The sequence below is a fragment of the Macrobrachium nipponense genome, chromosome 24, assembly GCF_015104395.2.
Source record: "Macrobrachium nipponense isolate FS-2020 chromosome 24, ASM1510439v2, whole genome shotgun sequence".
NCBI classification, from domain to species: Eukaryota; Metazoa; Arthropoda; class Malacostraca; order Decapoda; family Palaemonidae; genus Macrobrachium; species Macrobrachium nipponense.
Window position 1 is genome coordinate 64,027,265 of NC_061091.1, and position 24,588 is coordinate 64,051,852.

The following is a 24,588-nucleotide window of genomic DNA, read 5'->3' on the forward strand; positions in this document are numbered from 1 at the left end:
TCAACGGCAGGATGTCTGCCAATGATGTACTTTTCTAGGAGAGACTACTGTGGGGTGTAGTTGCTCTGTGTGCTGCAAAAAAAAACTTTTGAGGAAGAAACTTAGAACCTTGTGGTGTAAGCAATGGCTTTCTCGGTGACCTCTGAAGGGAAGCTTCAATGAAATATTTTTGGAGTTACAAGTAAAAAATCCAACAGACTTTGAAAATTATACAAGAATGCCAATTCATGCATTTTATAAATTGTTGGAAAAAAATGGAACCGTATATTTGTAAGCAGGACACCAGCTTTCGAGACAGCATATCATCAGGAGCTCGTTCTTGCAGCTGGAGGAGCGTATGCAAGCCTCCAATATTCAACCAGGATTTCAAAACAGAGCCTCGGTCTAATCATCCCCGAAACCTGTGAAGCCATCTATAATGTCCTTAGGGAGGATTATTTGGAAAGTAAGGTTCAATTATAGGTACAAAGTACACAAATATTTTTTTATTACAAGAAACGCAGCTCATCAAAACACCATAACTTCGGAGTGTAGAGATCTTTCGTGCCAGCTCCAGACTTCTGTGATGCTTTGATTGCAGACATTTCCCTGTAGAATTGTCTCTTCAGGGTGTGCAGCTTTTTAGTAATGTCTTCATTATGGTTTCCAAGCTTGCACTCCTGATGTTTCTCATCTTGTAATACTTGCATTTGATGTTCCAAACAGATGGATGTTCCTTCAGTAATTCAATAAAATGTAGTGTTAGTCCTTGTCCACTCAAGGGGTTTGGCGGGTGGTGGTGAGCGGACATCCTCCCCCTTTGAATGTTCGTGGATCACTGAGCTGCGTAATGAAATGGCTCTGCCCCATCAACACGTTGGTGATGCAGCTTCATGTTGAAAAAGTTGTTTTTTCAACGCATCCATCTAACACTGCGAGCATCATGATGCATAGTGTGTACGGGGCTTTACTGATTATTGTTTATATATTAATGATGTATGTGGGAAGCAAAATTTAGGGCTATGTACTATATGTATGATGCATACTCCAGTGAGACATTATTAAAGGAAACTGAATCTTCAAGGAAGGAACATTGTATAATATGACTTTCTCTTTATTCAGTTTTGTTAAGTATACAGTATACATATTTAACTTCATTTATGAGTGTGAATGTAGCTTTATTATCCTTAAATTTACAGATATATGGGAGAGGCATGCATTAAAATAAAAATATAAGAAGAGCAGTAGGCATCTTGAGTATTTGGGTAATTTTAGATAAGCATAGTGTTCATCTTTGGGAATCAAATACATTACATACACTAGTTAATTTTAAGCCCACATAGAAGAGGTTCTTTGCAATGACCCCCAGTTGTATTGCTTTCTATCTTCCAGTTCTCCTGTCTAACTTATTTTACCTTGAGTGAGATCCTTCACGGGAGATCTAGTAGTCTTGTAGTAAGACATCTATTTTACTAATACTACATAGATAGGTCTGTCAGCCATTGTAGTGCCATATTATCTATGTGAATCTAAAATTTCACTCAAGAGATTTCTCTACCATATAGTTCTATAAATAAGTCTTACCTGAGCACAATACAAAGTATGTATTTTACCAAATATGTCACCTGCATTTAAATTTTAACCATAAATATTAAAACTCACAAAATGATATGGCCTACCTGTACAAGTGCTCGGAGAACTGTGTCTAGGTTTGAGAAAGCTGCTCTGGCATTCACATAAAAATCCAGTTGTTGTTCAAAATCTCGACCAAAATCAACTTGTCGAATAAAAGTTGTAATAAGATGAGACAGCTGCCTTCTTTCATCATCTGTCGTGAGGGCACTGCAAAAATATAAAATATACTAGTGGACACTTTCTGTAATAAAAAAATTATAGTATTAAAAGTCATTAGTTTACAATTTGGGAATTACTGTACAGTTCCTCAGATTTAAGCTTAAAACAGATATTAGAAAATACAACAGTTTACTGGCTTTACATATGTGAAAAGTGAATATTAAACATACTTTATGGAATCATGGAGTGCTCCACAGAGGGTTAAAAGATGTTGGACTAGAGTAGGATCTGTGAATTCTCCGGGATGATTATTTAGCAAGGCTTCTGTAACACCCCAAGTAACACCATCACCAGCACCAACGGTATCTCGCTGAAACACACTCAAGATACCCTGGAAATTTGTCTGTAAACAAAAATAACAAAGTTGAATTCTTATACGGCAGAAGTTGGGGGTAACATTACAATATGAAAAATAACATTGTTATGCAAGGAGTAAGACACACTTTAGGACACTTCTAAAATTTACCAGAGATCCCAAAAACTTGCCAAGTTAAAATTCTGTAGCTGGTGAATGGTTATCTTACCCTGGGTTGGATATGCGTCTTATAGCAATCACAGGATTAAGAAGAAAACTCTTACACTTCATTTGAACATGGCTATGATGACAAACATCAAGTTAAAAGCTTTATCTATTCAAGAAATGACTTCCACATGGAAAGTTTTTCACATCACCTTCTTTTAATTTGGTAGATAAACTTTCTTTTATTGTAAATTTGTATAACTTATATACCTGCTAATCCTCCAGACATATCTTTGGGAGGATCACTGCAGTCCTTACTAATAGTTCTTAAAGCATATCTTTGGTTTTGCTACCACCTAGCTATTCAACTTGATTGTTTTCGGGCTGGCCTAGCCTAGGAGAAATCTAGTGACTTCTCTTCTGCCTACTTTATACGATACTAGTTTATCTGACCTGCCATAAGTAATGGCTACATTTTTATCTGACCTGTCATAAGTAACGGTTATATTTTCATCATTTTCATCACTGTACTACTTATATCAAGTAAATTATGTTGCTCTACATTTTTTCTCAGTCTAATATCTTTCATTTTGCATAACTGAAATTTTTGCCTTTTGCTTTCGAATAAATCCTCTGTGCAGACCCTATTGGTGTCTACAAATGGGACTCCGTAATCTTGTTAAACTACTAATGTGTAATAACACATCGATCCTCAATAGTGTAGCTTAAGACTAAGATAAGTGAGGAACATCATTTTAAGAGTATATAATAATAATAATGTATTTCAAGGATCAACCTAATAGGTACTACTGAATCAAGCACAAAGTTGATCTACACACCAGCAAGTAATGTAAATATAAAAACAAATGGACAAACTCACATTTTGCTCATGATGCTGACACAATCACACATACCACCACCAATGATGATGATATGAAAAATGCAATCAATATGGCGAGAGAGAAAAATAGAGATAACTGCTGGCTGACGTGAAGCATCCTCTTACTACTGGACTATGAGAAAACTGACAAGCTATAAAGTGTTCCTGCATTACATGATAGCACACTTGCCAACTGAAGTATATACTGTAGTACCACCTAAACAAACAACATATTTAGCTATTCAAAACACAGTAATTATTTTTTTTCAAAGGGTCAGTTTGAAATATGAAAGTGAAAGATTATGATATTTATTTCACAGCATAAGAAAACCTTCAAAGGAAATTACTGGAAGGTGATTATTGATCACTTACTGTGTATCACCAAAGCTAATCCTCCATTGTCAATATTTTTTAAAGAATATTCTTTCATTCAGAAGATTGCCATTGCTATGATTTTAAACAAGTGTCATTCTCCTATTACTTCATACAAGATATATGTGATGACTTATTCCTCAGTTCAAAATTTTGGCTTCTCATTTTTCATTATCTTTTAAATTGTATTTATGGATATACGTACAACAAAAACTACATACTGTATTCCAACTTTCTCTGGCTTTGATTACACCTGATATGTACTATTGTGCACAAAAGTCTGCTCCCTTAGCCACCCAGGGAGTGAACAGTAATCCACTGACTATGAAACACTGAAGCAGTTGAACAAGTAATTAATGGAAGACCCAAAAGATGTCACACTGTAAGAGCATACGGGAACAGGAAGGGTGGGTTGTGGGAAGCCATTATTTTTCTTGAGCCTATTCTAACATCATTAAGAAAGTGATTGTGAAGCTTTTGTTGTTGACCATACTGGGTTTGAGTGTATAATGTGCACTTAAGGAAATATGCGAAATAAATATGAAAATAAAAGTGCTTAGAAAGTCAGTATTCATGAATTAGTATTTCCTATAGATTATCGTATCTTATCAATAGACATGACTTCCACAAGATCGATACAAAACATTTCAGTAACAGTGTTTATGGTGGTGTTCTATAACCTGCAAGCCACCTCTTATAAAAAAAATAACATTTATAGCAGCAAATTAGCAAAATTTTGAGTTCACTTGTATTATTGAGGTAGCAACCACAAACTGCTGTTGGAGCATTCTCTGTATGAAAACATTCATAGATCTGTTATATTTAGTTCTATTGCGTGATTGGCCAACGACCACAGTGAAGGTGGGCGATATGGGTGATGAAAATTGAATACCAGTTTTTAGACACTAAAATTATGCCTATATGTAATTTTTTTGAAATACTAACACAATATGAAAGATTCAGATATATTAATAATTTTTACAGAGATAGAGACAAAAAATTGAAAGGAAGAGAGAGAGAGAGAGAGAGAGAGAGAGAGAGAGAGAGAGAGAGAGAGAGAGAGAGAGAGAGAGAGAGAGAGAGAGAGAGAGAGAGAGAATCTTGGTAAGTGGTAGTCTAATAGACGTAACTAGCAAGCGATTTATTCAGTATATGTACTGACTGGTGGTTTTGTTGTTGTGTGAGGTTTGAGCAACAAAAATGCTTTGTGAATTGAATAATCTTCTACCAATCCAATTGTGATTATTGTTAATGTAGAATGCCATGGTCATGGAAACTATTAATCAACAAACAATATTATGGGTTGACACTTTTTAAATTAACCAAAGGTTTAAGGATGACACTACCCATACCTGTGGTAAGAGGTATTCCTTTGGTAGGTGACTTGGGACACTCACAAATGCCAGTGACTTATTCCGCACCTTACCACCTATTGCTACTGACTTAAATCACTTGATACCCCGGCAGCAGGAAATGTAACATCATATTTACGGAGTTCTTTACCATTATTCACCCCTTTCAATTCTGATCAAAGCAAACCAGTGTTGTGTGAATGGGCATTGATCAGTGTTAATATTGCTTGAGCAATGACTAGCTAGTATCTAGAAACATTAAAACATTTAGAGCCTTAAACAGCTATAAGAGCTTTTTTTCTTTTGTGTGAGAAGGTTGCACATAGTTCTCTTCTTTATTGAACATTGTTACTGATATGTTTTGCATCAATCTTATGGACAGTCATGTCTATTGATAAGATATGATATAAGAAATGCTAATTCATGAATGGACTTTCTAAGCACTTTGTTCTCATTTTACACTCAAACCCACTATCGTTAAAAACAAAAACTTTACAATCACTTTCTTAACGATATTAGAATATGGAGAAAAATACCTGCTTCCACCTCCTCCTTCCCATTCCCAAGTCACTTTATAGTGCGACATCTGCTGGGTCTTCCATTAGTTACTTATTCAACTGCTTCGGTGTTTTGCAGTCAGCGCATTCATGTTCACTCTCTGGATGGCTAAGGGAATGGAATTTTGTGCACAATAGTACAAGATATCATAAGCTTTTGTGATTCTTTTGACTGGTATTGTAGCAAGAGTCATCCAAAACACAAACAATGCTTCATGAAAAAAACTAACATTCCTGCAGAGAATGATATTCCAAATTAGCTGTTCATACATAACACGGTGCCATGAAAATACAGGTAAAAGTCAATTCACTTGGTTCCATAAATGTTACTGCATCATAATAAAATCTACTTACCATTGGAAAAAGGGACTGAGGATCGGGAGAATTGGTAAGAGCTGTAGAAATAAGCTTTAAGAGGACAGGATAAGGCACCTGTTCTTGATTGTGTGCTGATCTCACACGTTTCAATACATCTCCAAGTAAAGTGTTTACTTCTGTTGCCTGCAAAATGAAGACCAACATTAAGTATAAAGAGCTAGTTATCGTTCTTAATACAAACTGTAACAACTTACTCTGCAGAGCTACAAATCTATCAGATAGGTTAACAATCTTACATTAGAATAAAGCAAAGAATGCCTAACATTAAATATAAAAATATTTTTCTAGCTTTAAGTTTCCTAGCCTAATAAAAACCTATTCAACATATTAAGGATAAATGAGAATATAACAATGTCCTATAAAATTTGCTGAAAAAAACTTATTATTTAGCAACCTGATTTTTTCAAGCATCTACTGTATGTTAGTAACAATATGATAAAATAAGCCCAGACAACAAAGCAGTTTGCGCTGCATTACCATGCCAATGCGTATCAGATTTATTTAAAATTTCAATGTGATGTATTTATGACTGCTAGCTTTCATGCTACTGGTGCCATGTATTGTTACATATTCTGATATACACAGGTAATTTTGTAATACAGTAGTACCTCGAGATACGAAAGGCTCTGGTACTTACGAAAAACTCGAGATACGAAAGCCAATGCGAAAAATTTTACTGCTCTACATACGAAAACTTTTCAAGATACGAAAGGTTGTTGCTGTAAAGTCCCACGAGATTCGCCGGACCACGAGAACAATTTTTAAAACTCCCGCGCTGCCAACTGAGTAAACTCGCCACCATCCTCCCGCTCTCATTGGTTCCTGATGCTAGTCACCCCATAAGGTCCTGCTCTCCTATTGGTCAGCATCTACCCCTTGTGCTTTAAGTATTCTATTGGTAAAAGGTTGCTGTAAGTTGAAAAACTTATTCATGCAATACATTTAAAAAAAAAAACATTAGGTAAAGATAGAATAAAGAATAGAAATGAATGGTTATTATACTGTTTGGTAGTTTCAGTAGTTGAAGAGAGATAATGAAAATTTATGGCTTACTGTGTAAAAGTGATTGCTTGGCGATCGTTCGATACTCGTAAGTGCTGGATGTAGACAGACGTTTGGAAGCTTTTTTTTTGTTTGTTTATTATAGTTAATGGTTACTTAATAATTATTTGAAATGAGTACATGCAATACTTTATAAAAAAAATTGTGAATTAGATATCATCAAATATAAAATAAATCAGACTGCCATCAAATACTACGTATTTTTTAGATTTCTTCTTCTTGTGTTTTATTATTACGTTACGTATTAGTATGTTTCATTATAGCTGGTCATAAACTCGGTATCTCCATTAGGTAAAGATAGAATAAAGAAAGAAATGAATGGTTATTATACTGTTTGGTGGTTTCATTAGTTGAAGAGAGATACTAATGACAATTTATGGCTTACTGTGTGCTAGGAAAAATGATTGCTTGGCGCTTGTTCGATACTCGTAAGACGGGTAGAGCTCAATGTAAACAATCGATTGGAAGGTTTGTTTTTTGTTTGTTTGTGTATTATAGTTGATGATTAATTAATAATTATTTGAAATGAGTACATACTGATTATTTATACATTTTATTGGCATATTCTAAGCTTTTAGCTCTTAGGTTTAGATGTCAGAATCATAGACTAGCTACAGTAGCAACCGCTAAACATAGGCTAGGCTTATTGCTAAGGGGACATATGCTAAAGTCCTAATATATGCAGTAAAAATGGGGTTGTGAAAATCATTACATCCAGTTGAATATTATTCAAGTATGTACAGTATTTTTGCCTTTTTGGAGTCATATTTCTTCCGTCGTAACCCTAGAACATGTGTTTTAGGCTGGAAATATAATTTACTGGGGTGTTTTTGGAGGGCTTGGAACGGATTAGCCATTTTACATGTAAAATGTATTCCAAGATACGAAAAACTCATGATACGAAGGCCGTCTCGGAACGGATTAATTTCGTATCTCGAGGTACCACTGTACATTTCATAACACTTGATGTTCAATTTCCACAGATCTCAAAATCACAGCAAAAATCTGAAAAGTTTTGAGATCCATTTTACAAGCTTTCACTTCATGAAATATCTGTACATATTAAGGAGACCTTTTACATCTACATTACAATATTTTCATAAGCAAGTGAAAAACTTTAGATGTATGAAGATGATTGAAGATTTTCACATTGTAAAATATTTTGTTTTCCCCTCATTCTAATATTTTATCAATCTATCATACATATGGCAACTGCCTTGCAAATGTGTAAAATACAGCATATAATCAAACTTTCTGTAAAAATTGATAATCAAGAGACAATTGATTTTATGCTACATTTATCAATACGTAGTTTGGAAAATACAAACCGTAAAGTGCTTGCAGTAATTCAAGCCAAATGCCAGCAGTGGAGAGATAATCCTTGGTAAGTGGAATTCTAGTGATGAGCTTCCATACAGCATTAAGAAGTGGCAAGTGCTGCTGTGGGGCTGGAACAGCATCATTCACACACAAACACCAAGAGCTGAAACCAGCTCGTGCTGACTCTTCCCTGTCAATATCAAATGAGCTAAACCTCTAACCACCACTTTCTAAATGAATACTTCTAATATGCATCATGTTTTAAACTGAGCAGTGTTTCTGTGATGCTTCACTTTTACGAATGTTACTCAGATACTAACCTGGGTAAGAACAACCTGCTATAAGGTGAGTGAGAGGCATAGCATTGACAGCAATGAAGCCATGTGGGAATGTAGTAAGTAATGCTGCAACTAACAAGTTCTGTCCGAGTCCTTCCCCTCCTTCACAATGCTGTAACACAGTCTGAGGAAAAATAAAAAAAAAGAGAAAAAATACTTTTAAAAATTTAGGTAAGTAGATTCACCAAAATATGACTTTTTTATGACAAAATAAGATTTTATGTATACTTACCAAGTAGTTACATAGCTATAGTTTCTAAAACCGTCAGCAACTAGAATTTTTGAAATTAGCGGAAGCACTAGTTTGTTTTGGTCAGGTGATACCCCCAGCCCACTATCAGGGGAGTGAGGAACCAACACCGTCCGAAAATCAGTTGTTTATGCCCTATTATCCATGTGAGGGGAGGAGGGCGGGCTTTGATCATGTAACTACTTGGTAAGTATATACATAAAATCCTATTTTATCATAAAAAAGTCATTTTTATGTATACAACTTACCAAGTAGTTACATAGCTGAATCTCACATTGTAGGAGGTGGGATCCATGGATATGCTCAATAACTTTTTAAAATTTAATATACAAAATATATTTATTTTGAGCTAGCATCCATGCAGATGCTTGTTGGTTCCTTACCTGTTAAGACAGCTGAACAGTTGATTACTGCCTCTGGAAGTCGCTCGTCTTAACTCTAAAACAGTGGGACCCATGCAGCTAAGGAATGTCCGTGGCTAGCATGGTCAACCAAATCATGCCCCTGCCCAGGGCGTGGTACCAAATAATCAAATGTTACCAGAGTAAAAAACATATCACCTCAACCATAACCATAAAATTCATATCCAACTCTACACTTGACTGCAGGGTACTCCTAGTACATACATAGTACCTCCAGGCTCCCGTAAAAACTCAACAACCTTGTTCAAGGTGAAGAGATAGGCGAGAAAGGTATGACTTCCTACACATCCTTACCCAATGCTGTGCCCGCCGCTAAATACGGACCTAGGGTACTGCAATTTTCATATATGTACTGTTTCAATATCACGCAAGTAATGCGAGGCGAACACCGATTTACATTTCCAACACGTTGCTTGAATAATCTAGTCCAAAGAGAGATTGTGTTTAAACGAGAGAGAGGTTGCCACTGCTCTTACCTCGTGAGCTTTCACTTTAAGTTTATTAAGGTCGGTTTCTTTCACTTGTGAATGAGCATCTACAATCACACTAAGCAAGAAGAACGCCAGGGCGTTTTTAGACATTGGGCGCGCCGGATTCCTTACCGAACACCATAAACGGTCGGACAGGCCCCGAACCTTCTCTGTCCTTTGTAAATAACATTTCAGAGCTCCAGGCAGAGCAACTTCTCCTCATCTTCCGGTCCTACCAAGTCCGTGAGGTTTTTTATACTGAACGAACGAGGCCATGGTTTGGACGGGATCTCGTTTTTTGCCAAAAACCCAACGGTTAATGCGCAAACCGCATTACCCTGTGCAAAGCCTATTCTCTTCTCCATGGCATTTATTTCACTCACTCTTTTAGCTGTAGACAGAGCTACTAGGAATAAGGTTTTCTCGTCAAATCTCTTAACGATGCTCTTTGCAATGGCTCACACGGAGTTTCCTGCAACCACGTAAGTATTACATCTAGGTTCCAAGATAATATCTTTGAACCTTTGGGTTTTTCTATATCGAAGGACTTAATGAGATCTGCAAGATCTCTATTCGACGACACTTCCAATCCTCTGTGCTTGAAAACAGATCCCAACATAGCCGTATAGCCTTTGATAGTCGCAGTAGACAGATTTCTATCTGTTCTCAAATATAAAAGAAAATCTGCTATTTCGGTTATAGTTGTTTTAGAAGACGAAACATTATGCTCTTTACACCAGGCTCTAAACACAGCCCACTTTGCCTGATAGACTTTACTTGGAGATTCCCTTCTGCACCGCGCAATAGCTATCGCCGCTTGTCTTGAAAACCCCTTTGCTCGTAAGAGTTGTCGGACAGTCTGTAAGCAGTTAGAGACAGAGTGGATAGTCCTTGATGGAACCTCCTGAAGTGGGGTTGTCTGAGTAGATCTGTTCTCTGAGGAAGTAACCTTGGCCAATCCACTAGAAGATCTAAAAGATCTGGAAACTATTCCTGCGCTGGCCAGAATGGAGCAATGAGAGTCATCGAAACTTTGTGATGCGTTCCGAATTTGTTGATGACTTCTCTCACCATCCTGAATGGAGGAAAAGCGTACAAGTCTTTGTTCGACCAGTCCAAAAGCATCGCATCTGTCAACCATGCTTTCGGGTCCGGTGCTGGTGAACAGTAAAGGGGGAGACGATAGTTTCTTGCTGTGGCAAACAGATCCATCATAGGTTTCCCCCAGAGTTTCCACAATTCGAGGCATACCACTAGATTCATCATCCATTCTGTGTGAAGCACTTGCCTCCTGCGGCTCAGTTTGTCCACGAGAACATTGAGTTTCCCCTGAACGAACCTCGGAATTAATGTGGTTTGATTCCAATTCGCCCATACCAGCAGGCTCCTTGCCGTCTTGCAAAGAGAAAACGAAAACGTGTGGTCCCTCCTTGTTTCTTTATGTAGGAAAGCACTGTTGTGCTGTCCGAGTGTATCGCCACTACTTTGATGCGAACTTCAGCAATCCCCAGTGGATAGCGGTCAGTTCCTTTCGATTTATATGCCACTGTTTTTGTTCTGCATTCCAATTTCCTGATACTTCTTTTTCCCCCAGAATCACTCCCCAACCTTGATCGGATGCGTCTGAAAAGAACACTAGGTTGGGGGATCTGCGGAAGGAGGGATCTCCCTTCCGCAAGTCTGTCTCTTAACTTCCACCATTGCAGGTCCTCTTTTATTTCCTGTGTGATAGGGAACACAAAAGAGTCCGGAAACTTCTTTCTGTTCCAATTCGCTCTGAGGAAAAACTGTAGGTTCCTCATATGCAGTCTCCCTAGTGTCACAAACTGTTCTATTGAGGATAGAGTGCCCAAAAGACTCATCCATTCCTTTGCAGAGCATTCCTGGAGAACTAAAAATTTCACTACCTTCTGCAGGCACAACTCGATTCTTCGTGGGGATGGAAAAGCCTGAAAACTCACTGAGTTGATCCTCACCCCAAAATAGACTAATTCCTGACTGGGGAGTAACTGCGACTTTCGTTCGTTTGTTTTATTAACAGTTCTAGATCCTGAGCTAAAGTCAGGGTTTTTCTGAAGGTCCTCCTTACGTGCACCTCTCCTTTGTTTGTGACCGGAGAAGCCAATCGTCCAAGGTTAAGTAAGGGCCATATCCTTATCCCAACTAGATGTAACCACCATTTCGCAATGGGAGCTAGCACTCGGGTGAACACTTGTGGTGCGGTTCGAAACCCCGAAACACAGCGCTCTGAACTGGTATATTTTGTCCCTCCTGAAGACAAAATGCAGAACCTCTTTGAGTTTTTGGTGTATTGGGATGTGAAAATATGTGTCCTCCATATCGATGGGAAGATCCATCCAATCCCCTTGACGGATTGATGAAAGGACAGACTGATTCATCTCCATCTTGAAACTTGTCTTTTGTTTTTGCACATACAAGTTCAGAGTGCTTACGTTCCAATACGGGTTTCCATCCCCCCCCAATGACTTGGGAAACAACGAACAGACGATTGTAAAACCCCAGTGTTAGTGGCTCCTCTACTAAATCTATTGCTTTCTTTTGCAAGAGAGACAAAACCTCCTCCGAAAGGGCGATGAACTTCTTTGAATTTTCTGAGTTAGGCTGTCAAAGCTATCGGAGAGCCCCATGATAACAGTGGCTTTCTCTTGAAGGGAATATCGTAACCTTCTCTTAAAACCTTTACGATCCAAGGTTTCTGCCCCTCTTGCTTCCCATTCTTCCCAAAACTGATGGAGCCTCGCTCCTACTGGCGCACGAAGGACTGATACACTACTTCTTGGTCGAGGGGTTGGTTGAGGATTTTTTAAAAGATTTAAGGGTGAAACGTGCTCTGCCCCTTGATCTTGGGAAATATCTACCAAATCCCCTGCCCCGAAAGAGTTTTTGTCCCTCGGCTGGCTGGCGAGGAGCGTACACTAGGGATATTTTCTCTAGTCCGTTTAGTGGAATGCGAGAGAAAATCCTCCGTGTTGCTTTCTTCTGCAATTTGGAGGCAAACTAGCACTACTGTCACTTCTGGAAAACAGGTCCTTCTTATCCAAGGGCAAATATAACAAGGCAGACTTTTGGGTAAGAGAAACTCCCCTTGGATGTAAAAGAACACCATAGCTCTCTCTTTTTTAGGATACCTAACATGAAGAGAGAGGCTAGTTCCGCAGAACCGTCTCTAATCCCCCACTTATCTAAACAGGAGATCACTCCCTAAATGTTCTGTAAAAGCTTCCTCACTCAACATTGAATAGCTCTTCAGTTTACGTCCCAAGGCTCTTACTGTCCAGTCCAGGAAGCTAAAAAAACTTTGAATACCTAAAATGATATTCGTTAATGAGGTGGTCTAATTCTGACGCCGTAAAACATAATCTTGGCCGAGTTGAAAGCCGATCTTCTCGCCGAGTCAATAAGCGCGGAGAAGTCTCCCTGGGCGTAGGCAGACACACCCAAAGAGAGAGCTTCTCCTGTTTTGTAACACAAGTGTCTCCTAGTTGAAAGACGAGAAGACGGGCAAGTAGAAGTTGACCTTGCCTTGATCCCTCTTATCCTCAAGCCAAAGGTTAATTTCCTTTACACTTTTCGAGCTGAAAAAAGACAGTACTAGTTTCGGTAATTTCCTGGAATCTTCCTGGTTGTCCTCATGTAGAAGACACTGGAGACGTGGGGGTGGGTTTACTGGCGGAGAATGAATCATAAAAATTGTCTACAAAGTAAAAAAGCAATGCTTTGTAGGCAGTGAGAGAAGACTCTTTATTCTCCTCTTCTTCCTTCCTCTTCTTCTTCTGGCTGAAGAAATAGGTGAAAAACAAAAAGTCTACAGGTTGGATAGGGGGTGGGGGCGCCGCAGATTGAATAAAGCCCAAAATGCTGTCTAAACCTTATTCTGGATGGCTGACAGAGAATGATTGGGGGCAGCCATCACCTGAAGTCCTGTCGGTAGGCCCGAAGCTGAAACTGACGACATAGGCTGTCCGAGCGCTTCAGACTGGTCCCTCTGTGCACTTGGCTTGCATATTACCTGTGGATGCTCGGGCCACTAGCAGATGCTCGGGCGCTAGCGGATGCTCAGGCGCTAGTGGGCGCGGGCTCGGGGCGCTAGCGGACGTTTTGGGCGCTAGTGGGCGCTATTGGACACTCGGGTGCTCATGGATTCCTCGGGCGCTAGTGGGCGCTCGGTTGCAACTGTATTCCATGGGCGCCAATGGACGCTCGGGAGCCAAAGGTTTGTTCATAGTGTCGCTGCGGAAGTTCCGGGCGCCAAAGGCTGCTCTGGCGAGCGGGCAAACTGTGGCGCCGATGGGCGCTCAGGAGTCGGCATGTTCTCATGCTCCGAATGTTGAAGATGTCTCCCAGGAGTCTCGGGGATTACAGGAGGGACTGGTGGCAGTCTTACCTGTCCTTCAGTATTACATGTGCGGACCGGTGCTGAAGACATCTCCGAGAGTCTACTCTTCCCCATACTCTTCACCTCTGAACATCTGCTAGAGAAAGACTTTCTCGATGACGACTTCGACTTAGAGGATGTAATCCTCTCACTACGACGTCCCTCTCCTGCCATATCCTGAGTCCCAAAAACTACACGAACGCTGTTCCTTCCGTAAATGGCTAGCCTTTTTACAGGGGACTGGAGAGGGAGACAACTTACGAGCCCTCCTTTTCAATGGATGGGACTTGTCATGGAATTGCCACTGGCGCCTGGAAGAGGACTCCCCGGAGCTGGAAGCACTAGACGATGGCGCTCTGTTGTGATCTGGGATTTGTCAACAGAATCGCCTGAGGGGGCGACTGCTCGTGGGCAGACCCCACTAACCTCCCTTGGGCTACCAGGTTCTGGGGAGTTTGACAGGGACCTTTGCCTAGGAGAATCAGTGGGACGAACAGCCACCTCCTCTACAACACTTACACTTGCACTCACTTCACCACTTACCTTATCCATTAGAGTTTTTACAGACGCTCCTAATTTCTCCATCGCTTGGAGCATGATAGAAAATTTCTGATCGACTCTTGCCTCTAAATTGGTCACAGCATCGGGTACGGGTGTGAGAGAGCCAAGATTAGGACTGGGAATGACAGGTGGAGGGGAAGGTTCAGAAAGACAAATTATCATTAGACAATTCCTGACTAATTAAGTTTTTTGCTTTAGCTCTAGAAGCTGCTTTTCTCTTTTTATCTCTCTCTAACTTTTGTTCGTGTAACTAGTCAAGATCTTCCAATTTCTTTGATCCCACCTTATACACTCCCCCACCAGTTTGATCTGGTGTACAAGTCTGTCCCCTACAACCTGTGCCAAATTGAATGTGGATCATTGCCCACTTTATTGATCCTAGTGTTGCAGCCTTACTACAATACTAATCATCCAGATGAACTAGTGTCTGAACCAATTATGTAGACCAATTCAAAACTAGTGAATTTTGGTGCAAAACTATTTAAAGCTATTATCAATTCCTAAATAGCTATCACCAAAAACAAAACTTCCAATATTCAGAGTACTTCACCAAATAACTCCAATAAAGAGTGACGGCAAAGAATTCCAAAAATTCCGCCGCTACTGAAACTGTGTTGACAGTACCAGCCGGCAGAAACAACTGATTTTTAGATGGTGTTGGTTCCTCACTCCCCCAATAGTGGGCGGGGGGTATCACCTGACCAAAACAAACTAGCGCTTCCGCGAATTTCAAAAATTCTAGCTGCCGACGGTTTTAGAAACTATAGCTATGTAACTTCTTGGTAAGTTGCATACATATAACTTATCATTTCAAACAAATTTGCAATAAACAATTCCTACCAAACTAGATAAATGGACTGTTTAAATCTACAGATTGTTAACCGAAGTCAGAAGCGTAAACATGGTTTCCACAAGAAAGACAATGAACAAATGGGCATCCTTCTCTAAGGCAGCTAAAGTATAATGGTAATGAGAATAAGTAAGCCAAAACAAAATACAGTACTCACAGTGAAAAATGATATTGTTATGATACGATAAAGTTTGTTCATACTTACCTGGCAGATATATATATATAGCTGTATTTTCCGAAGTCCGAACAGAATTTAAAAAAACTTACGACACACGCAGTGGGAATCAGGTGGTTAGTACCCATTCCCGCCGCTGGGAGGCGGGTTATCAGGAACCATTCCATTTTCATCTCATTTTTATTCCCATTTCACTGTTCCCCTGAGGGGAGGTGGTAGTGGGTACTTGAATTATATATATGTTCCAGGTAAGTATGAACAAACTTTTCTGGGCTCAGTTCGTGTCGCTGCGCGAAATATCCTTTAATCCATTATTTCTAAGGTAAATGTACTAACACATACCAGAGAATAAATAAAATAAAGCAAAAGGTCAGTATTACTGACTCGCTCACCCTCCAAGAGGGTGTCGGTATGAACAACTATGGCGAGTGAGACCACTACCACGAACCACTTGCCAATAGAAATCTCTACTACAAAACCCCCCACTAGAGGGAGGCCGACCACAGAGTGGGCAGCAACTAACTACTACTCCATTCCCATGCTGCCGACTGCTGCGCCTCTGGTGGCCATCCTTTTCAGTTAGCGCACCGCGTACACACGTGCCCTTTTTTGCTCTGTGTGCCCCTGGCCCCATCTTGGAGGTTTACTAATTATGGAGCGTGCAGCCATCGCAGCAGCTAAGTTTAAGTAATAACAGTTGTTATTGCTATTGGGTTTTTTCCGGCTTGAGTCAGTATTTGTTTGCCGTTTTTTTTAGGTATAAATACAGGCTCTGGGTCGGAAGCATGCAGCATGGTTCTGCCTCGTGGCGGGTTCGTTCTTGGTCTTCCATACCTAGAACCTTCCCTTATTTCCTTACGCTCTATTGTTAGTTATCTATTTTATGTTAGAGGTACCAGCCTACTGGGTTTATGTCATGCATGCATGTCTTCTTTACCTTGCGTTAGGCATCTTCCATCAAGACCCTAGCCACAGCTCTTAATATCAGGCCCCGGCTAGCTTTGAGTGGTAGACTTTCTTTCGGGTTAGTCGTACACTCCTGGGTTTTTTTTTCTCCTACTGATTTATTTCTTACTTTACGTTAAGTGATTTTTGATTATTTATATTTTAGGTTAGCCTACGGCGTCTGGCGTTTCACGTAGCCTAGGTTCTGTTTTGCTTGGTATCCACCATTACTGCTTCCGCTCTTCAGTTCGGTTGCTTCTGTATAGCATCTCCACTGATTAGTTGGTTGCTTTATTAACCTAGGCTATGTTGTTCATTGTATTCGCATGTTACCGCTCCGTGGTCACCATGTGATCACGGAGCAGCCAGGCGCCTGTCCAGTCACCTTACCCTCCTCAAGCTTCCTTCCATAGGGCCGGGGGGGGGGTTAGGTGGCTGTCCTCGCTCGCTCCACATACCCGTGCCTGCCTCCCTCTCTCCCTAGGCGGAGGGAGTAGGGGGGGCTGGACAGACCCAGGACTGGACCTGACCGTTATCTGGCTTCACGGCGCGCCTCGGATGACTAAGGGGGGGGGACTGGCCTTCCCCCCCTCCGTCGTTACTCCGTCGCTCCGTTACTAGCTCTGAGTCTGTTTCGCCCTCTCGCTCTTTCCCGGCTTACTGGTGCTCTTTAATTTACCGGAGCTCCGGCATCCAACGTGGAAAGGTGCTAGTTCACCCTTGCGGGCGGGGCCACTGCAGGCGCACAGTTGGTCTTTCCTACCACCACGTCCTCGCTGATATCGCGACACGAACACCGCCGCGCACCGGATTTATTCCGGCGTACGTTTCTGGGGCTTTAGGTTTAAGTGTTTAGTATTAATTTAAACTATAGTAAGTTTAATTTAAGCTACCTTAAGCCAAATCCCTCTGTTACCTATCGGTTATCACACCGGATCTCCTCCGGGGAGTCTAGCCTATTCAGGCGGTAAGGGAGGGGTTGGGGTTATGCCCAAAATTTTTTCGCGCTCCAGCATGCAGCGGAGTTCTTTTAGCCTCTAGCCTGTAAGTGATATCTTTTACGATGCTCATGGTATCTTTTCACTTACAGACCACCAAACTGTGAGCATCCAGGATGCAATGCCATGCTCCAGGACCCCTGTGGGCATGAAGTCTGCAGATCCCATGCTCCATATGCGCGACTCCGCACGGGGATCTACAAGTCTGGTTCCACGAGACCTGCACCATTTGCTACGATCTGGTCAGCCAGCTCTTGGACGGGGTAAGTATTCCCAACTCCGTTCGCTAATCCCTACAAGGTTATAGTTCTTAAGTTTAATTTTAATCTCTTATTTTAAAGCTTAAGCGTGTTTTATATGGGATCTCGCATCCCCTATGTTTTTAGACTAAGCCTATTACTTAAGTTAAGTTTTAATCTTAAGTTTAAACTTAAAAACTAACAAATACCCTCTCTCCTTCCAGGCTCCCGCCGTTAGAGACACCGCCCTGGCAACCCTGAGGGCGTTGGGTCGGCGGTTTCGGCAAGAACGCCGCCAAGGGACAGCCCTACATTCTGGAGAAGAGGTTGGCTGTCCTGATCTTCCCCGGCGGCAAGTCAACGGGTTACGTCGACCCGGCAGAGGCAGAGGCAGCCCCGACTATGGCGGCGATTCATCAACAGCTCGCCGCTTCGTTGAGTGAACCAGGCCAAGATATCTCGTCGGAAGTCGCGACACTTGATTCTGAACATTGAACCAATGGTAGGTGTTGACGACTGTTGGTCGACGGTAGGTACATTGGACGCCCAAGGGCTTCCCTTGGGCGCCACCTACGGGTCTCCTCTACTCCTGCTAACTCTCCAGCTTCCTTCCAAGGCTTTACAGGAGCTGAGCTCCGTTATACTTCCTCCTGATGCTTCCGTAAGACCTAAGGTCAAGGGACAGAAGGTTGTGAAAACCCAAACCCTAAGCAAGACGTCGTCGTCGTCCAAAAAGACTTCGTCGGCGTCAACCATCTCGCAAGTCTCCGGCTACGAACCCCGGAGCAAAAAAAGAGAGGGTCTAGAGCTTCTGGGGTCCGGCTCCAAATCCTCAAGGAGCAGGTCTTCCAAGGAGAGACCACATACTCCTTGGTACCTGTTCAGCAGTTACCCCAACCACCTCCGCAGCAGCTCCGGTTTTGGATCCCAATGCTGGTCTGTTGCAACACATGGGGGATTTGGTCGGTTCTCTCAAAAAACAAGATATGGAGCAGATGTTCTCCCGGTTGTCCCCGACAGGATCACCTCCCAGGATAACATCATCGCCGAACTTAGCCCAGGCTCCTCTAGCTACTCCCCCACCTTTCGGCCACAGGTATGGCCTCAGCCTTCCACCTCATGACTCTCTCCTCCGTTCTCTATGAATAAACCCCTGGAGGGTGGTCGTCATACGCCCCCTTCCAGGACGGGCTTATTTCCATTCCGGAGTGTGGTACTCGAAGGATGAGGACTTCGAGTTCTACCCAACGGAAGGGTTCTACAGCCACCGTTCATTGGCTACGCCAGACTCACTGACGCAGCCATGACTAGAGATGACAAGGTCCCGAAAGGAGACAGTCCTCTACTCACGTGACCAGCTCAAAGAGAATGGCTCAGGTGTTTAGAGGACATGGATTGTTTCAAACACGAAAGATTCAAACCTTTTAAGAGTCCCTTCAACCATTTTCACAATGGAAGAGGGAACTCGCTTCCCTTCCTTAACCAAAATAGCTACGGTCACTATCCCAGCGGCCCAGAAGGGGGAGTCGTTACCACAGCTAAAGGAAGCAGACCCCCCACACATCTCCTTTGCTTCCCTCACTCGGAGAATTGTGGGAAGACCTGCCCAACACTTTTTCGGCGGGCAAACTCAAACCAGACTGGTGCTATGGATCCAGTTTTTGGTGAGAAGCTGCCTAGACTTCCGACAGCCTCATACAGGCGGAGTTTGAGGCCAAGACTAGGCTAGCCAGTCCATTAACACCATGGCCATGACGGAAGTGGCTACCATTTCTTACGGTTCCGAGCCACTCTTTAAGCTTCTCACCAAGTCACTGACACAAAACGGTTCAGTCTGACATGTTTGAGTTCGCCACAGCCAGAACGAACTGTCGGAAGCATGTCCTCCAGGAAGCAACTATTCGGCATGAAACCGAATAAGTTGCTTTCATCAAACATCTGGGGAGCAGACCTCTTCCCGATGCAATGGTAAACAAGGAGGTCAGGCGGAAGCTACAAGGCTTAACCAAAGCCTTAAGGATCGTTGGGGTCCTCACTGCAAAGAGACGCCAAGACCAGGCAGCAAAGGGTAAGGCTCAAAGGAAACCCAGACGTTTCCAGCCTTACCAAAAGAAACAACAACGCTTCGCCCAGCCTGTTTCGGCTGTTCCGTTGGTGCAGCGGCCCAACCCTCTACCTCCAAGGCTCAATCACAGCCTATCTATGTGATTTACCCCCCACCCCCCAGCCTCAACCTTCCACCTCTTACGCCTGTCTCCCCAAGCCTTCAACCAAGTTGTTTCGAAGGCCAGGCCTTTCAGCAGTATGGACCGCTCAGGTAGGGGAGGCCAGAGTAAGCGGTCCTTTCGTCCATTTGAGAGGATCAGGAAGGTCCCTTACTTAATAGGGAAAACACTTCCGGGGCCGGGGAGGCCGCGGAGGTTACCAGCAACAATGAGAACTTGAAGGTAGGAGGGAGGCTGTTTCTCTTCCGGCCACCGGTGGGGCTTCAGCAAATGGGCACAAAGTATTGTGTTGAAAGGCCTGGGTTGGAGTTGGGTTGCGAACCCGCCCCCACCCAGACCTTTCCTTCAACTTCCATCAAAAGAATTGACGGAGTGATGCGGAGGACCTCCTTCAGAAAGGAGCAATAGCGAGATCAACAGATTAAAATTTCAAGGACGCTTGTTCAGCGTTCCAAAGAAAGGCTCACAAAAAAGAAGGGTAATCTTAGACTTATCCCGTTTAAACTTGGCCATTCGCTGCGACAAGTTCAAAATGCTGACCATCTCGCAGGTGCGGACCTTACTTCCCCGTGGGGCCGTCACCACCTCTATCGATCTTACAGACGCATACTATCATATCCCTATTGCAAGACACTTTCGCCCTTATCTGGGCTTCAAGATAGGAGACCAAGCATTCTCCTTCAAGGGTAGTTCCCTTCGGTCTGAACGTGGCACCCAGGGTGTTCACGAAGTTGGCGGAAGTGGTCGTCCAACAACTGAGGGCGCAGGGGATCATGGTAGTAGCGTATCTCGACGATTGGTTAATTTGGGCTCCAACAGTCGAGGAATGTCACAAAGCCACACTGAAAGTAATCCAGTTCCTGGAATATCTAGGGTTCAAGATAAACAGGACAAAATAAAAAAAAAAAATCAAGACTCACTCCGGAGTCAAACTTTCAGTGGCTGGGCATTCAATGGAATCTATCCTCCCATACTCTGTCGATTCCATCAGCCAAGAGAAAAGAAATAGCGAAGTCAGAGTAAAGCAATTTCTAGGACACAAACTTGCTTCAAGGAGAAGCCAGGAAAGAATCCTGGGTTCACTCCAATTTGCATCAGTGACAAACATCTGATGAAAGCCAAACTGAAAGACTTAACCAGAATCTGGCGCTCACGAGCAAATGTCAGGTCCAGGGACAAGTATCATCAGTCCACAGATTCTGCGGAATCGTCTACGCCCTTGGGCAAAAGTCAAGAACCTGTCAATATCAGTACCCCTTCAGTTTCCTCCTCCGGGATTACCATCCACACAGACGCTTCATTAAGCGCTGGGGAGGATATTCTCAGTTCAAGAAGGTTCAAGGAACCTGGTCACCCCACCCAGTTCCGCCAGCTTCACATAAATGTACTAGAAGCAATGGCAGTGTTCTTGACTCTAAAAAGGTTACGTCCGCCAAAGAACTCCCACATAAAGCTAGTTTTAGACAGCGCAGTGGTAGTCCATTGTGTAAACAGGGAGGCTCCAAGTCACGACATCTGAATCATGTCATGGTAGCCATCTTCTCCCTGGCGACAAGTTCAGTTGGCACCTCTCCTCCACCCATATAGCTGGAGTGAGAAACGTCATAGCAGATGCTCTATCCCGATCAGTTCCTCTGGAGTCAGAATGGTCACTGGACAACAGTTTTTTCGTTCCAATGGATTCTCCGGAGGGTCCAGGTCTACAAGTGGATTCTATTCGCATCACAAGCGAACCACAAACTCCCATGTTATGTGGCCCCCAACCTGGACCCTCTGGCCTATGCCACGGACGCTCCCCTGTCCATAGACTGGAACAACTGGGAGAAGATTTATGTCTTTCCTCCAGTGAATCTTCTCCTGAAGGTACTGAACAAACTCAGGACGTTCAAGGGTCAAGTAGCTCTAGTAGCCCCAGACTGGCCGAAGAGCAATTGGTACCCTCTGATTCTGGAACTGGGTCTTCGTCCTCTTCGAATTCCCAATCCCAGGCTCTCCCAGTTTAGTACAAACGAAGACTGTGTTCGCTTCCTCAGGATTCTCAAAACCCTAACTTTATGGACTTCATGAAGTTTGCGGCTAAAAAGAGACGCGAATATTGATCCTCGAAATATTCTTTTCTTGGAATCTGATAAGAGAGATTCAATTTCTTTGAGACAGTATGATGCTGCAGTCAAAAAGTTGGCAATCTTCCTGAGAGAATCAGATATTAGAATCATGACAATCAATTCAGCTATATCCTTTTTCAGATCTTTATTTATTTGAAAAAGGCTTAGCAGCTAGCACTATTACGACAAACAAGTCGGCCTTGAAAAAGATTTTTCAACTCGGGTTCAGCATAGACTTGACAGACTCTTACTTCTCGTCTATTCCCAAGGCTTGTGCTAGACTTAGACCTTCAGTGAGGCTACGTCAGTATCGTGGTTCTTAAATGATGTTCTAAAGCTGGCTTCAGAAACAGATATACGACATGTTCATTTATAATGCTCTTAAGAAAAAACTATTTTTATTAAGCTTGGCTTCAGGAGCTAGAATTCAGAACTGTTGGCGTTATCCAGAGATCCGAATCATATAGAATTTCTTCCCACAGGGGAAGTTCTACTTTTCTCCGGAACGTAGTTTTATAGCAAAGAAAAAAAATGAGGATCCTTTGATGAGGTGGGAACCGTGGAAGGTTTGTTCCCCTTCCACAGATGTTTCTCTGTGTCCAGTATCGACCTTACGAGCCTTTCTGTCCAGGACATCCTCATCCTCTTCGGGTCCTCTCTTTATGAGAGAAAAAGGTGGTACTTTATACTACTAAAGGTATCAGGCAACAAATCCTGTACTTTATTAAGCAAGCCAACCCTGATTCCTTCCCTAAAGCACATGATGTCAGGGCAGTTGCCACCTCACAATTAACTATTTCCAACACATGAATTTCGATGATTTAAAGAAATATACTGGATGGAAATCGCCGACAGTATTTAAGCGTCATTACTTAAAGTCCTTGGAAGCTCTGAAATTTTCAGCAGTTGCGGCGAGGTAACATAGTTTCCCCCGACTCTGCTTAATCTTTAGTAGAAGATCCAGTTCTCCTTTCTACCTATCTCACCCAACAGTTTGTCTATACCTACCATGTTCATCTACGTTTACCTTGAGTCTTAGCTGCTCTTATGATGGTACAGTGGGTGCCCCTTATTTTTTTTGCTATGGTCACTCACAATTGATTGTATATAATGATCTCTAGATGTGGTCCCCTTATTTTTATGCTAGGGTGACACATCTTATTTACAATGGTTACGGGTTTTGTATACTAAGTCATATACATTTCTTTATTATATTATTATCGAAGTTTGTTCTAATTCAATTTATTATTATAATTGCTTTAATTACTTGTACATATTAACATATACAGATGTTAAGCTCAACATATATTCCATGTAAGCCCTGTACATATATGTTAAATTTAAGTTAATTTTAAGGAATATTATTAACTTTAAGTTAATTTTAAGTAATATTTCTATTCTGTATCATTGTGTATATGTATATTTCTTAGCAATTATATTTCTTTATTTTATTTTATGTTTTATTGAGACCTTTTTTATCTGTTTTATTTGTTTCTTTACAATCTTGTGCTATTTCTCTGGTACGATTTCGCGCAGCGACACGAACTGAGCCCAGAAAAGGGATTTTGACGTAAGGAAAAATCTATTTCTGGGCGATTGGTCGTGTCGCCAGCGAAATCCCACCCTACCCATCACAGCTCAAGATTGTCTGCTAACTTCAGGATGGCCACCAGAGGCGCAGCAGTCGGCAGCATGGGATGGAGTAGTAGTAGTTGCTGCCCACTCTGTGGGTCGGCTCCCCTCTAGTGGGGGTTTTGTAGTAGGAGATTTCTATTGGCAAGTGGGTTCGGGGAGTGGTCTCACTCGCCATAGTGTTCATACCGACACCCTCTTGGAGGGTGAGCGAGTCAGTAATACCGACCTTTTCTTTATTTTATTTATTCTCTGGTATGTGTTAGTACATTTACCTTAGAAATAATGGATTAAAGGATATTTCGCTGGCGACACGAACCAATCGCCCAGAAATAGATTTTTCCTTACGTCAAAATCCCTTTATTGTATCATAAACAATATCATTTTGTTTCATAAAACTTACTACCTGTCCAGATATACAGTGGACCCCCCACGTATTCGCGTTCTCCAGATTCGCGGACTCACACATTTGCGGATTTCTCTGGGGAACGTTTCCCCGCATTATTCGCGGAAAATTCGCGCATTGGCGGTATTTTTCTATGAAAAATATCCACAAATTCCTGGTTGTTTTGATGAATTTCATCATAAAATGCACTGTTTGTGATAAAACTATTAAAAAAACCAAGTATGAAAATTTTTAGTGGTTTTTCTTGAGTTTTTAACTACAAAATAGGCTGTTTTAGCATTTTCATAGGGGTTCCAAACATTCGCGGGTTCTAACTATTCACGGGGGGTCTGGTACGCATCCCCCCGTGAATACGGGGGGAC

At 42.1% G+C, this 24,588-nt stretch overlaps 1 protein-coding gene across 1 annotated transcript in view; it reads right to left on the reverse strand.

Moving 5' to 3' along the window:
- Positions 1 to 342: 342 nt before the first annotated feature.
- LOC135203227 (VPS35 endosomal protein-sorting factor-like) overlaps positions 343 to 24,588 on the reverse strand; it is a 40,800-nt gene continuing 16,554 nt past the window's right edge. The window contains 7 exon segments of the mRNA XM_064232996.1: positions 343 to 1,821; positions 2,004 to 2,176; positions 5,809 to 5,955; positions 8,223 to 8,238; positions 8,240 to 8,367; positions 8,370 to 8,404; positions 8,535 to 8,676. Of these exon segments, the coding sequence (XP_064089066.1) occupies positions 1,638 to 1,821; positions 2,004 to 2,176; positions 5,809 to 5,955; positions 8,223 to 8,238; positions 8,240 to 8,367; positions 8,370 to 8,404; positions 8,535 to 8,676 (825 nt within the window). The 3' untranslated portion in view covers positions 343 to 1,637.